General features: G+C 43.5%; 1 protein-coding gene across 2 annotated transcripts in view; it reads right to left on the reverse strand.

Annotated features, from left to right (window-relative positions):
• Nucleotides 1–13451, reverse strand: part of ccbe1 (collagen and calcium binding EGF domains 1) — a 126693-nt gene that overhangs the window by 37893 nt on the left and 75349 nt on the right. For both annotated transcript variants that reach the window (XM_029628611.2, XM_029628610.2), the window contains exons 3-5: nt 4172–4224; nt 2408–2542; nt 811–948 (exon numbers count right to left, since the gene is read on the reverse strand). In XM_029628611.2, the coding sequence (XP_029484471.2) occupies nt 811–948; nt 2408–2542; nt 4172–4224 (326 nt within the window). The remainder of the gene's footprint in view (nt 1–810; nt 949–2407; nt 2543–4171; nt 4225–13451) is intronic.

Raw genomic sequence — 13451 nt, forward strand, 5'->3', positions numbered from 1 at the left:
GCACACTCACTAGACCCTATACACACACATACACACATATATATCTCCAGATTGACCAGTCAGTTTTACCCCTAACCACACTGTATTACCTCAATCACATCAACTACCTGGTACCCCCGCACACTGACTCAGAACCCGTGCTCCTTGTATATAGCCATAAGAATTTCACTGTAAAGTTTACACCTGTTGTATTCAGCGTCATGTGACCAATAAAATTAGATTTGATTATGTAGTGTACTTCTGGGCCCGAGTCTAAAGTAGTGCACTATATAGGGAATAGGGATCCATAGGGCTCTGGTCTAAAGTAGTGCACTATATAGGGAATATGGTGTCATTTGGGATGCACACTAGGGTCCTCTCCCGAGTGGCACAGTGTTCTAAGGCTCTGTATCTCAGTGCTAGAGGCATCACTACAGGCACCCAGGTTCTAATTCAGGCTCTATGACAACCGGCCGTGAATGGGAGTCCCATAGGGCGGCGCACAATTGGCCCAGCGTCGTCCGAGTTTGGTCGGTGTAGGCCCGTCTTTGTAAATAATAATTGGTTCTTAACTGACTTGCCTAGTTAAATAAAGGTTAAACAAATATTAAATCACTGTCATACGTGCCTTCAGGGCCTGTGTTCAGAAAGCATCTCATCTAGGAGTGCTGGTTTAGGATCAGTTTCCCCTTTTAGATCATAATGAATCATTTATATGGGCAGAGGGGACCTGATCCTAGAATAGCATTCCTACTCAGAGGGCCTGGAAAGGAAAAACCAGGAAAAAATGTCAGCCAAAAAAAATCTCCCCCTCCCTCTCTCCCCCCTCACCTCTCTCCCCCTTGGTGCAGGTCTTCCCATCCTCTTCCAGGAAAAAACCTTTCTCACACTCACACCTGTAGCTCCCTGGAGAGTTTAGACAGACCTGAGAGCACACCGTCACGTTGTTGTTGGCACACTCATCCATGTCTAGAGAGAGAGAAAGAGAGAGGGGGGAGAGAGAGAGAGAGAGAGGAGGGGGAGAGAGAGAGAGAGAGGGGAGGGGAGAGGGGGGTGGGAGAGAGGGAGGGAGAGAGAGAGGGAGAGAGGGAGAGGGGGAGAGCGAGAGAGAGAGAGAGAGAGAGGGAGAGAGAGGGTGGGGGAGAGAGAGAGAGAGAGAGAGAGAGAGAGAGAGAGGGGGTGGGGGGAGAGAGAGAGAGAGAGGAGGAGAGAGAGAGAGAGAGAGAGGAGAGAGAGAGGGGGAGAGAGAGAGAGGGGGAGAGAGAGATATATTATATATATATTATATTATCTACCTCACTTGCTTAGGCAATGTTAACACATGTTTCCCATGCCAATAAAGCCCTTAAATTGAATTGAATTGAATTGAGAGAGAGAGAGAGAGAGAGAGAGAGGAGAGAAAGAGGTGGCGAGAGGGGGTGGTGGTGAGAGAGGGGGAGAGTGGTGAGAGAGGGGAGAGTGGTGGTGAGAAAGGAGGAAAGAGAGAGAGAGAGGGGGTGGTGGTGAGAGAGGGGAGAGTGGTGGTGAGAAAGGAGGAAAGAGAGAGAGAGAGGGGGTGGCGGCGAGAAAGGGAGAGAGAGCGAGGCAGCGAGCGAAGGGGAGAGAGCGAGAGAGAGAAGGGTTGGTGACAGGAGAGAGGGGGAAAGAAAGAGGTGGCGAGAGATGGTAGAGAAAGAGAAAAAGAGGGGGGTGGTGAAGAAAGAGGAGAAAGAAAGAGAAAACACAAAGAGGGCTTGTTCAACTTGTTGTATTCTTAATGCGGTCTATCATGAGAAGTGCCATTTGAAATAAAATGAAATGTGAGACTGCCAGTGTCCAAGCCTGTGAGAGAATGCTACTAAAATAACAACACTGAAACAAAAAAAGGACTTCATAGTGAAATATATTATGGAATATGTAGCCAACTATGTAGCTGACTATGTAGCCGACTATGTAGCTGAATATTTTGTTGAAAATGTAGCTGAATATGTAGCTGAATATGTAGCTGAATATGTAGCCGACTATGTAGCCGACTATGTAGCTGAATATGTAGCTGAATATGTAGCTGAATATGTAGCTGAATATGTAGCCGACTATGTAGCCGACTATGTAGCTGAATATGTAGCTGAATATGTAGCTGAATATGTAGCTGACTATGTAGCCGACTATGTAGCTGAATATGTAGCTGACTATGTAGCCGACTATGTAGCTGAATATTTTGTTGAAAATGTAGCTGAATATTTTGTTGAAAATGTAGCTGAATATTTTGTTGAAAATGTAGCTGAATATGTAGCTGGAGAGGGTACACTTACTGGAGGCCATACCTGAGTAGTAGTACTTGGCCATGGTTATCTTTGCTCGGTGACTGTGTTAATACAGGGGCGTAGGACCATAGAAATATAGTTACTAGAATGTACATTCTATTTCTATGTGTGGGACCAGGTCTCACCCAGGCAGTATGGCTTCTCTCTGTTCCGGTGTCGCTCCCGGTCGTAGCGGTAACCAGGGTAACAGGTGCACACGACCCGTCCAAAGTGGTCCGTGCACTGTTGTTCACAGGGGGCGCCATCGCACACGTCATAATCTGTACACACACGTCATAATCTGTACACACACATCATAATCTGTACACACACATCCTAATCTGTACACACACATCATCTGTATACACACGTCATAATCTGTACACACACATCATAATCTGTACACACACATCATAATCTGTACACACACGTCATCATCTGTACACACACGTCATAATCTGTACACACACGTCATAATCTGTACACACACATCATAATCTGTACACACACATCATAATCTGTACACACACATAGACGCTTCTATCAGAAACACAGCTGGGACTGGTATAGAGATACTACTCCGTCTTACAAACACAGCTAGGACTGACTAACTGCACTATGACGGCACCTAACCTGGTCCCAGATCTGTTTGTGCTGTCCTGGCATCTCCTACGGTTGGCCTAAAACAACACAAAACAGATCTGGGACCAGGTTAGATGGCACCAGTTATGTATGAATAGAGCGATCAAGCACAGGTCTGATTCCAGTTCCTGCTTTTAGCACATGATTTCATACTTATTACCGATGTTTATGACACTGCACTTTGAAGTCATTGTCTCTCATGTCTTAATTAAAGCGCGTTAGTAATTGGAGGACCAATAAAAGTTGAATAGAATTGAAGTCTCCGGTCACTGAATACTTAGTAAGACGAATGATGCCTTTAATAACAATATGATAATCATATGTTACGGTTGAAGAAAACGCTTTAACACAAATTAAGACGGCATGTGCCAATGGACTCATTGTAACAGAATATGAGGTTTAACAAAATCCAACAATAATGAAATAACTGTACTTTAAAATCACTAAACACCGAGCATGCTTTCTTACGCTCTTTCAGAAAGGTTAAAATAACAGAAAGGTTAAAATAACAGGAAGGTTAAAATAACAGGAAGGTTAAAATAACAGGAAGGTTAAAATAATAGAAAGGTTAAAATAATAGAAAGGTTAAAATAACAGGAAGGTTAAAATAATAGAAAGGTTAAAATAACAGAAAGGTTAAAATAATAGAAAGGTTAAAATAACAGAAAGGTTAAAATAATAGAAAGGTTAAAATAACAGAAAGGTTAAAATAATAGAAAGGTTAAAATAACAGGAAGGTTAAAATAATAGAAAGGTTAAAATAACAGGAAGGTTAAAATAACAGAAAGGTTAAAATAACAGAAAGGTTAAAATAACAGGAAGGTTAAAATAATAGAAAGGTTAAAATAATAGAAAGGTTAAAATAACAGGAAGGTTAAAATAATAGAAAGGTTAAAATAACAGGAAGGTTAAAATAATAGAAAGGTTAAAATAATAGAAAGGTTAAAATAACAGGAAGGTTAAAATAATAGAAATGTTAAAATTACAGCATATCAATCTAATGGTTTATGGGTTAAACCAGAGACACAAACCTATGAACACCAGGGAATGGTTTCCAAAAATATCTAAGCAAACACACAAGAAAGACCAAAGAAAGACATAAATCTGCATCCCAAATAGCACACTATTCCCTACACAGTGCAGTACGGGGCTGGTCAAAAGCAGTGTACTATGTAGGGAATAGGGTGCCATAGGCCTCTGGCCAAAAGTAGTGTACTATGTAGGGAATAGCGTGCCATTTGGGATGCAGATTGGGAACGGTTCCATACCTTCAGGAATGCACTGGCCCAGCACAAACTTAAACCCCTCACAACATTTCTTCCTGAAAAAAATCAAGCGAAGCACACACAAAAAAACGAGTCAAAAGACACACCTTAAAACAATTTTAAAAAGTTTTGTGACCCAGAATGTTACTTGTGGTCAAATTCAAAATGGACAGTTGAAGCTCTCGTTCTACTCATAAATACAATTTGCTCATAACGATTCCTAATGCTAAGTTGTTCTGTGGCTGTGTAGGTGACTATCTGTTATAATGTCATAACCATCTTCTCCTCAAGACTGAGCCAGACATCTGTGGATGCCAGGTATTTTACTATATACACCGGTATTGATGCGCGGACCGGTTTGGGTTTTTACTTTACCTTCAATAAGGGTATTTCAACGTTTGGTTTGTTAAGGGGGAAGGAAACACTTCAAGAAGTTACGCTGAGGAAAGAGATCCAATCCACTAACCCTAAACACGTGCTTTGTAACATAGAAACGTCTATATTTTCAGTATTGTAATCTTGAACAACGTTTATTAGGAGCGGCAGGTAGCCCAGTGGTTAGAGCGTTGGGCCAGTAACCGAAAGGTTGCTAGATTGAATCCCCGAGCTGACAAGGTAAAAATCTGTCGTTCTGCCCCTGAACAAGGCAGTTAACCCGCTGTTCCCCGGTAGGCAAACTTTGTAAATAAGAATTTGTTCTTAACTGACTTGCCAAGTTAAATAAAGGGGGAAAAAATAAAAAAAGAGGTATGGGTAGCGCCATCTTGAATTGCCAAAGTAACGACTGATGCCAATGGGTCATCAGTAGGAGTGAGTTTCGGCGCAGAGACTAAAAGTGAATTATGTCACCGTGAGGTACCTCAACTAGACCGGAAAGATTTCTCACAATTATGAGAGCTCTGTCACTGAGAACAGGTACAATCACACCCTCACAGGACACGTACATAGATATACTGCACATACCAGACATAGGTACTAGTAAAGGGCACAGGAGCGGAGCAAATGGAATGGTATCAAACACCTGGGAACCATGGAAACCATTCCGCTCCAGTCATTAACACGAGCCCGTTTTCCCCAATTAAGGTGCCATCAACCTCTTGTGGTAAAGGGACTCCTAGTCCTCACCCAGTAGCTCATGTTGTCAGTGATTATTTCCCCTTCGTTCCATGCTTTCAATTTGTTTCCATTCTGACACTTCCTTTATTAGGCTGCAGGCCTAGTGGAATGTATTAGGTTATAGGCCTAGTGGAATGTATTAGGCTAAAGGCCTAGTGGAATATATTAGGTTATAGGCCTAGTGGAATGTATTAGGCTAAAGGCCTAGTGGAATGTATTAGGTTATAGGCCTAGTGGAATGTATTAGGTTATAGGCCTAGTGGAATGTATTAGGTTATAGGCCTAGTGGAATGTATTAGGTTATAGGCCTAGTGGAATGTATTAGGCTATAGGCCTAGTGGAATGTATTAGGCTACAGGCCTAGTGGAATGTATTAGGTTATAGGCCTAGTGGAATGTATTAGGTTATAGGCCTAGTGGAATGTATTAGGCTATAGGCCTAGTGGAATGTATTAGGCTACAGGCCTAGTGGAATGTATTAGGCTACAGGCCTAGTGGAATGTATTAGGTTATAGGGTAATGTATTAGGTTATAGGCCTAGTGGAATGTATTAGGCTACAGGCCTAGTGGAAGGTATTAGGTTATAGGCCTAGTGGAATGTATTAGGTTATAGGCCTAGTGGAATGTATTAGGTTATAGGCCTAGTGGAATGTATTAGGTTATAGGCCTAGTGGAATGTATTAGGCTACATGTCTAGGGTTCATGCTCTACAACATCCGCAGAGTACGACCCTGCCTCACACAGGAAGCGGCGCAGGTCCTAATCCAGGCACTTGTCATCTCCCGTCTGGATTACTGCAACTCGCTGTTGGCTGGGCTCCCTGCCTGTGCCATTAAACCCCTACAACTCATCCAGAACGCCGCAGCCCGTCTGGTGTTCAACCTTCCCAAGTTCTCTCACGTCACCCCGCTCCTCCGCTCTCTCCACTGGCTTCCAGTTGAAGCTCGCATCCGCTACAAGACCATGGTGCTTGCCTACGGAGCTGTGAGGGGAACGGCACCTCAGTACCTCCAGGCTCTGATCAGGCCCTACACCCAAACAAGGGCACTGCGTTCATCCACCTCTGGCCTGCTCGCCTCCCTACCACTGAGGAAGTACAGTTCCCGCTCAGCCCAGTCAAAACTGTTCGCTGCTCTGGCCCCCCAATGGTGGAACAAACTCCCTCACGACGCCAGGACAGCGGAGTCAATCACCACCTTCCGGAGACACCTGAAACCCCACCTCTTTAAGGAATACCTAGGATAGGATAAAGTAATCCTTCTCACCCCCCCTCCCCCTTAAAAGACCTAGATGCACTATTGTAAAGTGGCTGTTCCACTGGATGTCATAAGGTGAAAGCACCAATTTGTAAGTCGCTCTGGATAAGAGCGTCTGCTAAATGACTTAAATGTAAATGTAGGGTAATGTATTAGGCTACATGTCTAGAGTAATGTATTAGGCTACAGGCCTAGGGTAATGTATTAGGCTACAGGCCTAGGGTAATGTATTAGGCTACAGACCTAGGGTAATGTATTAGGCTATATGCCTAGGGTAATGTATTAGGCTACATGCCTAGGGTAATGTGTTAGGCTATATGCCTAGTGGAATGTATTAGGTTATAGGCCTAGTGGAATGTATTAGGTTATAGGCCTAGGGTAATGTATTAGGCTACAGGCCTAGGGTAATGTATTAGGTTACAGGCCTAGTGGAATGTATTAGGCTATAGGCCTAGTGGAATGTATTGGGTTATAGGCCTAGTGGAATGTATTAGGTTATAGGCCTAGTGGAATGTATTAGGTTATAGGCCTAGTGGAATGTATTAGGTTATAGGCCTAGTGGAATGTATTAGGTTATAGGCCTAGGGTAATGTATTAGGTTATAGGCCTAGGGTAATGTATTAGGTTATAGGCCTAGTGGAATGTATTAGGTTATAGGCCTAGTGGAATGTATTAGATTATAGGCCTAGTGGAATGTATTAGGTTATATGCCTAGTGGAATGTATTAGGTTATAGGCTTAGTGGAATGTATTAGGTTATAGGGTAATGTATTAGGTTATAGGCCTAGTGGAATGTATTAGGTTATAGGGTAATGTATTAGGTTATTGGCCTAGTGGAATGTATTAGGTTATAGGCCTAGGGTAATGTATTAGGTTATAGGCCTAGTGGAATGTATTAGGCTACAGGCCTAGTGGAATGTATTAGGTTATAGGCCTAGTGGAATGTATTAGGTTATAGGCCTAGTGGAATGTATTAGGTTATAGGCCTAGTGGAATGTATTATGCTATAGGCCTAGTGGAATGTATTAGGTTATAGGCCTAGTGGAATGTATTAGGTTATAGGCCTAGTGGAATGTATTAGGTTATAGGCCTAGTGGAATGTATTATGCTATAGGCCTAGTGGAATGTATTAGGTTATAGGCCTAGTGGAATGTATTATGCTATAGGCCTAGTGGAATGTATTAGGTTATAGGCCTAGTGGAATGTATTAGGCTACAGGCCTAGTGGAATGTATTATGCTATAGGCCTAGTGGAATGTATTATGCTATAGGCCTAGTGGAATGTATTAGGTTATAGGCCTAGTGGAATGTATTAGGTTATAGGCCTAGTGGAATGTATTAGGTTATAGGCCTAGTGGAATGTATTAGGTTATAGGCCTAGTGGAATGTGTGTAAGAAGAATTTGAGGTTGTAAAAGCCAATTATTGTTATTATACGTCTTATTATATTATAATATTTTGTAATTCCATTTACGTTTACATTAAAATGTGATTGTTGTATACAATCTTATGGTTATGATAGCTTGCACTTTGTTTTCAGGTTTGAACGAGATAATGTATTCTCTTAATCTTATTCTTTCACTAAAGTTATTGTTTTATTCACATTATATTACTTGTGTATGTCTTTCCTTATCAAATTGAAGACAAAATAAAATGTATAATATGTTTGTACAAAACTAATAATATTGCCCTCATAACAGCCTCAATTCGTCGGGGCATGGACTTTACAAGGTGTCGAAAGCGTTCCACAGGGATGTTGGCCCATGTTGACTCCAATGCTTCCTACAGTTGTGCCAAGTTGGCTGGATGTTCTTTGGGTGGAGGACCATTCTTGATACACAAGGGAAACTGTTGAGTGTTTAAAACCCGGCAGTGTTGCAGTTCTTGACACGCTCAAACTGGTGTGCCTGGCACCTACTACCGTACCCCGTTCAAAAGCACTTAAATCTTTTGTCTTGCCAATTCACCCTCTGAATGGCACAATCCATGTCTCAATTGTCTCAAGGCTTTAAAAAAAATCATTTTTTAACCTGTCTCCTCCCCTTCATCTACACTGATTGAAGGGGATTTAACAAGTGACATCAATATCAAATCAAAGTTTATTTGTCACGTGCGCCGAATACAACAGGTGTAGATCTTACAGTGAAATGCTTACTTAAAGGCTCTAACCAATAGTGCAAAAAAGGTGTTAGGTGAACAATAGGTAAGTAAAGAAATAAAACAGTAAAAAGGCAGGCTATATACAGTAGCTAGACTATAAAAGTAGCAAGGCTACATACAGACACCGGTTAGTCAGGCTGATTGAGGTAGTATGTACATGTAGATATGGTTAAAGTGACTATGCATATATGATGAACAGAGAGTAGCAGAAGCGTAAAAAGAGGGGTTGGCAGGTGGAGGGACACAATGCAGATAGCCTGGTTAGCCAATGAGCGGGAGCACTGGTTGGTCGGGCCAATTGAGGTAGTATGTAAAAAGAGGGGTTGGCAATTTAAATATTATTATTTAAAAATTTTTACTAGGCAAGTCAGTTAAGAACAAATTCTTATTTTCAATGATGGCCTAGGAACAGTGGGTTAACTGCCTGTTCAGGGGCAGAACGACAGATTTTGTACCTTGTCAGCTCGGGGATTTGAACTTGCAACCTTTCGGTTACTAGTCCAATGCTCTAACCACTAGGCTACCCTGCCGCCTCTACACTAACCACTAGGCTACCTGCCACCTCTACATTCTAACCACTAGGCTACCCTGCCGCCTCTACACTCTAACCACTAGGCTACCCTGCCACCTCTACACTCTAACCACTAGGCTACCCTGCCACCTCTACATTCTAACCACTAGGCTACCCTGCCACCTCTACACTCTAACCACTAGGGTACCCTGCCGCCTCTACACTCTAACCACTAGGCTACCCTGCCACCTCTACACTCTAACCACTAGGCTACCCTGCCACCTCTACACTCTAACCACTAGGCTACCCTGCCGCCTCTACACTCTAACCACTAGGCTACCTGCCGCCTCTACACTCTAACCACTAGGCTACCTGCCGCCTCTACACTCTAACCACTAGGCTACCCTGCCGCCTCTACACTCTAACCACTAGGCTACCCTGCCGCCTCTACACTCTAACCACTAGGCTACCTGCCGCCTCTACACTCTAACCACTAGGCTACCCTGCCGCCTCTACACTCTAACCACTAGGCTACCCTGCCGCCTCTACACTCTAACCACTAGGCTACCCTGCCGCCTCTACACTCTAACCACTAGGCTACCCTGCCACCTCTACACTCTAACCACTAGGCTACCCTGCCGCCTCTACACTCTAACCACTAGGCTACCCTGCCGCCTCTACACTCTAACCACTAGACTACCTGCTGCCTCTACACTCTAACCACTAGGCTACCCTGCTGCCCCTACACTCTAACCACTAGGCTACCCTGCCACCTCTACACTCTAACCACTAGGCTACCTGCTGCCTCTACACTCTAACCACTAGGCTACCTGCTGCCTCTACACTCTAACCACTAGGCTACCTGCTGCCTCTACACTCTAACCACTAGGCTACCCTGCCGCCTCTACACTCTAACCACTAGGCTACCCTGCTGCCCCAATGTATAGTTAAGGGATCATACTTTTCACCTGGATTCACCTTGGTCAGTCTACGTCATGGAAAGAACAGGTGTTGCTCAGGTTTTGTACACTCATTGTATATGTTTATTATACTATCCAGATAAGAAAGTGTATGATCACAGAACGTTCCATGGAATTACAGGAAATTACCACCAGTCACTAAAATGACTATAACTCATTCACAGTAAAAAGGTTTTTGCTATTCTGATTTCAGATGATCAATCCTTAAAAAGGAAGAGTCAATATGCTCAATAACATGTTTCTCTTCATTATGAAGTTGTGTAAATGACAGTTGTTTTGAGGGGAAAAGCCAATAAAAGATACACATTTTCAGAGGTGATTTTGACTGATTACCATTTGATTGATGTGGTACTATTGCATCGATGTGGTACTTTAAAGGGCTGTTTGAAAGGGCTCTGTCTCAGCTTTTGGAAAGTATTCAGACAACTTGACTTTTTACACATTTTGTTACATTACAGCCTTATTCTAAAATGTATTAAATTAATTTTATTCCTCATCAATCTCCACTCAATACCCCATAATGAAAAAGCAAAAACAGGTTTAGACAATTTTGAAAATGTATTACAAATAAAAAACAAATAAAAAAATATCACATTTCTATTAGTATTCAGACCCTTTACTCAGTACCTTATTGAAGCACCTTTGGCAGCGATTACTGCCTCAAATTATTCTTGGGTACAATGCTATAAGCTTTGCACACCTTCTCCCCTTCTTCTATGCAGATCCTCTCAAGTTCTGTCAGGTTGGATGGGGAGAGTTGCTGCACAGCTATTTCCAGGTCTCTCCAGAGAAGTTCGATCGGGTTCAAGTTCGGGCTCTGGCTGGGTCACTGAAGGACATTCAGAGACTCATCTTGAAGCCACTACTGCGTTGTCTTGGCTGTGTGCTTAGGGTTGTTGTCCTGTTGGAATGTGAACCCAGTCTGAGGTCCTAAGGGCTCTGGAGCAAGTTTTCATCAAATATCTCTCTGTAGATCTTTCCCTTGATCCTGACTAGTCTCCCAGTTCCTGCACCTGAAAAACATCCCCACAGCATGATGCTGCCACCACCAAGCTTCACCGTAGGGATGATGCCAGGATTCCTCCAGACATGACGCTTGGCATTCAGGCCGAAGACTTCAATCTTGGTTTCAGCAGATCAGAGAATCTTGTTTCTCATGGTCTGAGAGTCCTTTATGTGCCTTTTAGCAAACTAAGTGGGCTGTCATGTGCTTTTACTGAGGAGTGGCCTCTGTCTGGCAACTCTACCATAAAGACCTGATTGGTGGTGCAGAGAAGGGTTGTCCTTCTGGAATGTTCTCCCATCTCCACAGAGGAACTCTGGAGCTCTGTCAGAGTGACCATTGGTTCTTGGTGATCTCCCTGACCAAGGCCCTTCTCCCCCGATTGCTCAGTTTGCCTGGGTGTACAGCTCTAGGAAGCTCTAGTCTAGGTCTAGTCTCCATTTCAGAATGATGGAGGCCACTGTGTTCTTGGGGCCGAGCAGTTGCCTTACCAGGTAGTAATGCAACCAGTCAGGATGCTCTCGATGATGCAGCTGTAGAACCTTTTGAGGATCTGAGGACCGATGCCAAAGCTTTTCAGTCTCCTGAGGGGGAATAGGTTTTGTCGTGTCCTCTTCACGAGTGTCTTAGTGTGCTTGGACCATGTTAGTTTGTTGGTGATGTGGACACCAAGGAACTTGAAGCTCTCAACCTGCTCCACTGCAGCCCCATCGATGTGAATGGGAGCGTGCTCGGTTCTCTTTTTCCTGTATTCCACAATCATCTCCTTTGTCTTGATCACGTTTAGGGAGAGCATGTTATCCTGGCACCACACGGACAGGTCTCTGACCTCCTCCCTATAGGCTGTCTCGTCTTTGTAGTGATCAGGCCTTCCTTTTGTTGTCCAGGTGGGAAAGGGCAGTGTGGAGTGCAACAGAGATTGTATCATCTATGGATATGTTGGGTGGTATGCAAATTGGAGTGGGTCTAGGGTTTCTGGGATAATGGTGTTTATGTGAGCCATGATCAGCCTTTCAAAGCACTTCATGGCTACAGACGTGAGTGCTACGGGTCGGTAGTCATTTAGGTAGGTTACCTTACTGTTCTTGGGCACATGGACTATGGTGGTCTGCTTAAAAAACATGTTGGTGTTACAGTCTGGCCCTGCGGCCTTGTGAATGTTGACCTGTTTACACGTTTTACGCACATCTGCTGCGGAGAGCGTGATCAGAGTCTTCCGGAACAGCTGGTGCTCTCATGCATGTTTCAGTGATATTTGCCTCAAAGCAAGCATACAAGTAGTTTAGCTCGTCTGGTAGGCTCGTTTCACTGGGCAGCTCTTGGCTGAGCTTCCCTTTGTAGTTGGTAATGGTTTGCAAGCCCTGCCAGAGCTGGTGTAGTACGATTCGATCTTAGTCCTGTATTGACGCTTTGCCTGTTTGATGGTTCATCGGCGGGCATAGCGGGATTTCTTATAAGCTTCCGGGTTAGAGTCCCTCTCCTTGAAAGCGGGAGCTCTAGCATTTAGCTCAGTACAGATGGTGCCTGTAATCCATGCCATCTGGTTGGGGTATGTACGGTGACTGTGGGGACGACGTCATCGATGCACTTATTGATTCCTTGTAAATTCCTTATATTAAGCAAAGCAGGCAGCAACATGTTCTTGTTTTTAAAATGTACGTATAGCCAGGAGCACACTCCAACACTAGGACATTATTTACAAAAGATGCATGTGTTTATTGAGTCTGCCAGACCATAGGCAGTAGGCACGTGTTCTCTTGATAAGTGCGTGAATTTCAATTTTTTTCCGTCCTGCTAAGCATTCAAAATTTAACAAAGGAAGATGTATGGAGAAAAACCTACAGTATTTTCTATAGGAATGTAGTGAAGTAAAAGTAAAAGTATGCCAAAATATAAATTGTAAAGTAAAGTACAGATACCCTAAAATAATAATCATTACACCACTGGGCAGAGGCCATGGTCTATGGTCTCAGTAAATTCAGGAATTCCAAAACTCTCCCACTGATGATGCAACAATGCATGTGATATGCATCTCCGGCACGTGTAATGTCCATTTTTAAAGTTGATTGAGTTTGCTACTTGAGTCATTTTCCTCCCTCTCCTCCTGTTGCATGATACTTCCCTTACCAAGCCCTGCCCTCTGTCACTCAAGGAGAGTACTGTTGCCCCGACCATGGAGTAATGAGAGCACTTTGTTACCCCGACCATGGAGTAATGAGAGCACTTAGTTGCCCCGACCATGGAGTAATGAGAGCACTTAG

This window comes from Oncorhynchus nerka, linkage group LG22 (genome assembly GCF_034236695.1).
Source record: "Oncorhynchus nerka isolate Pitt River linkage group LG22, Oner_Uvic_2.0, whole genome shotgun sequence".
NCBI lineage: Eukaryota > Metazoa > Chordata > Actinopteri > Salmoniformes > Salmonidae > Oncorhynchus > Oncorhynchus nerka.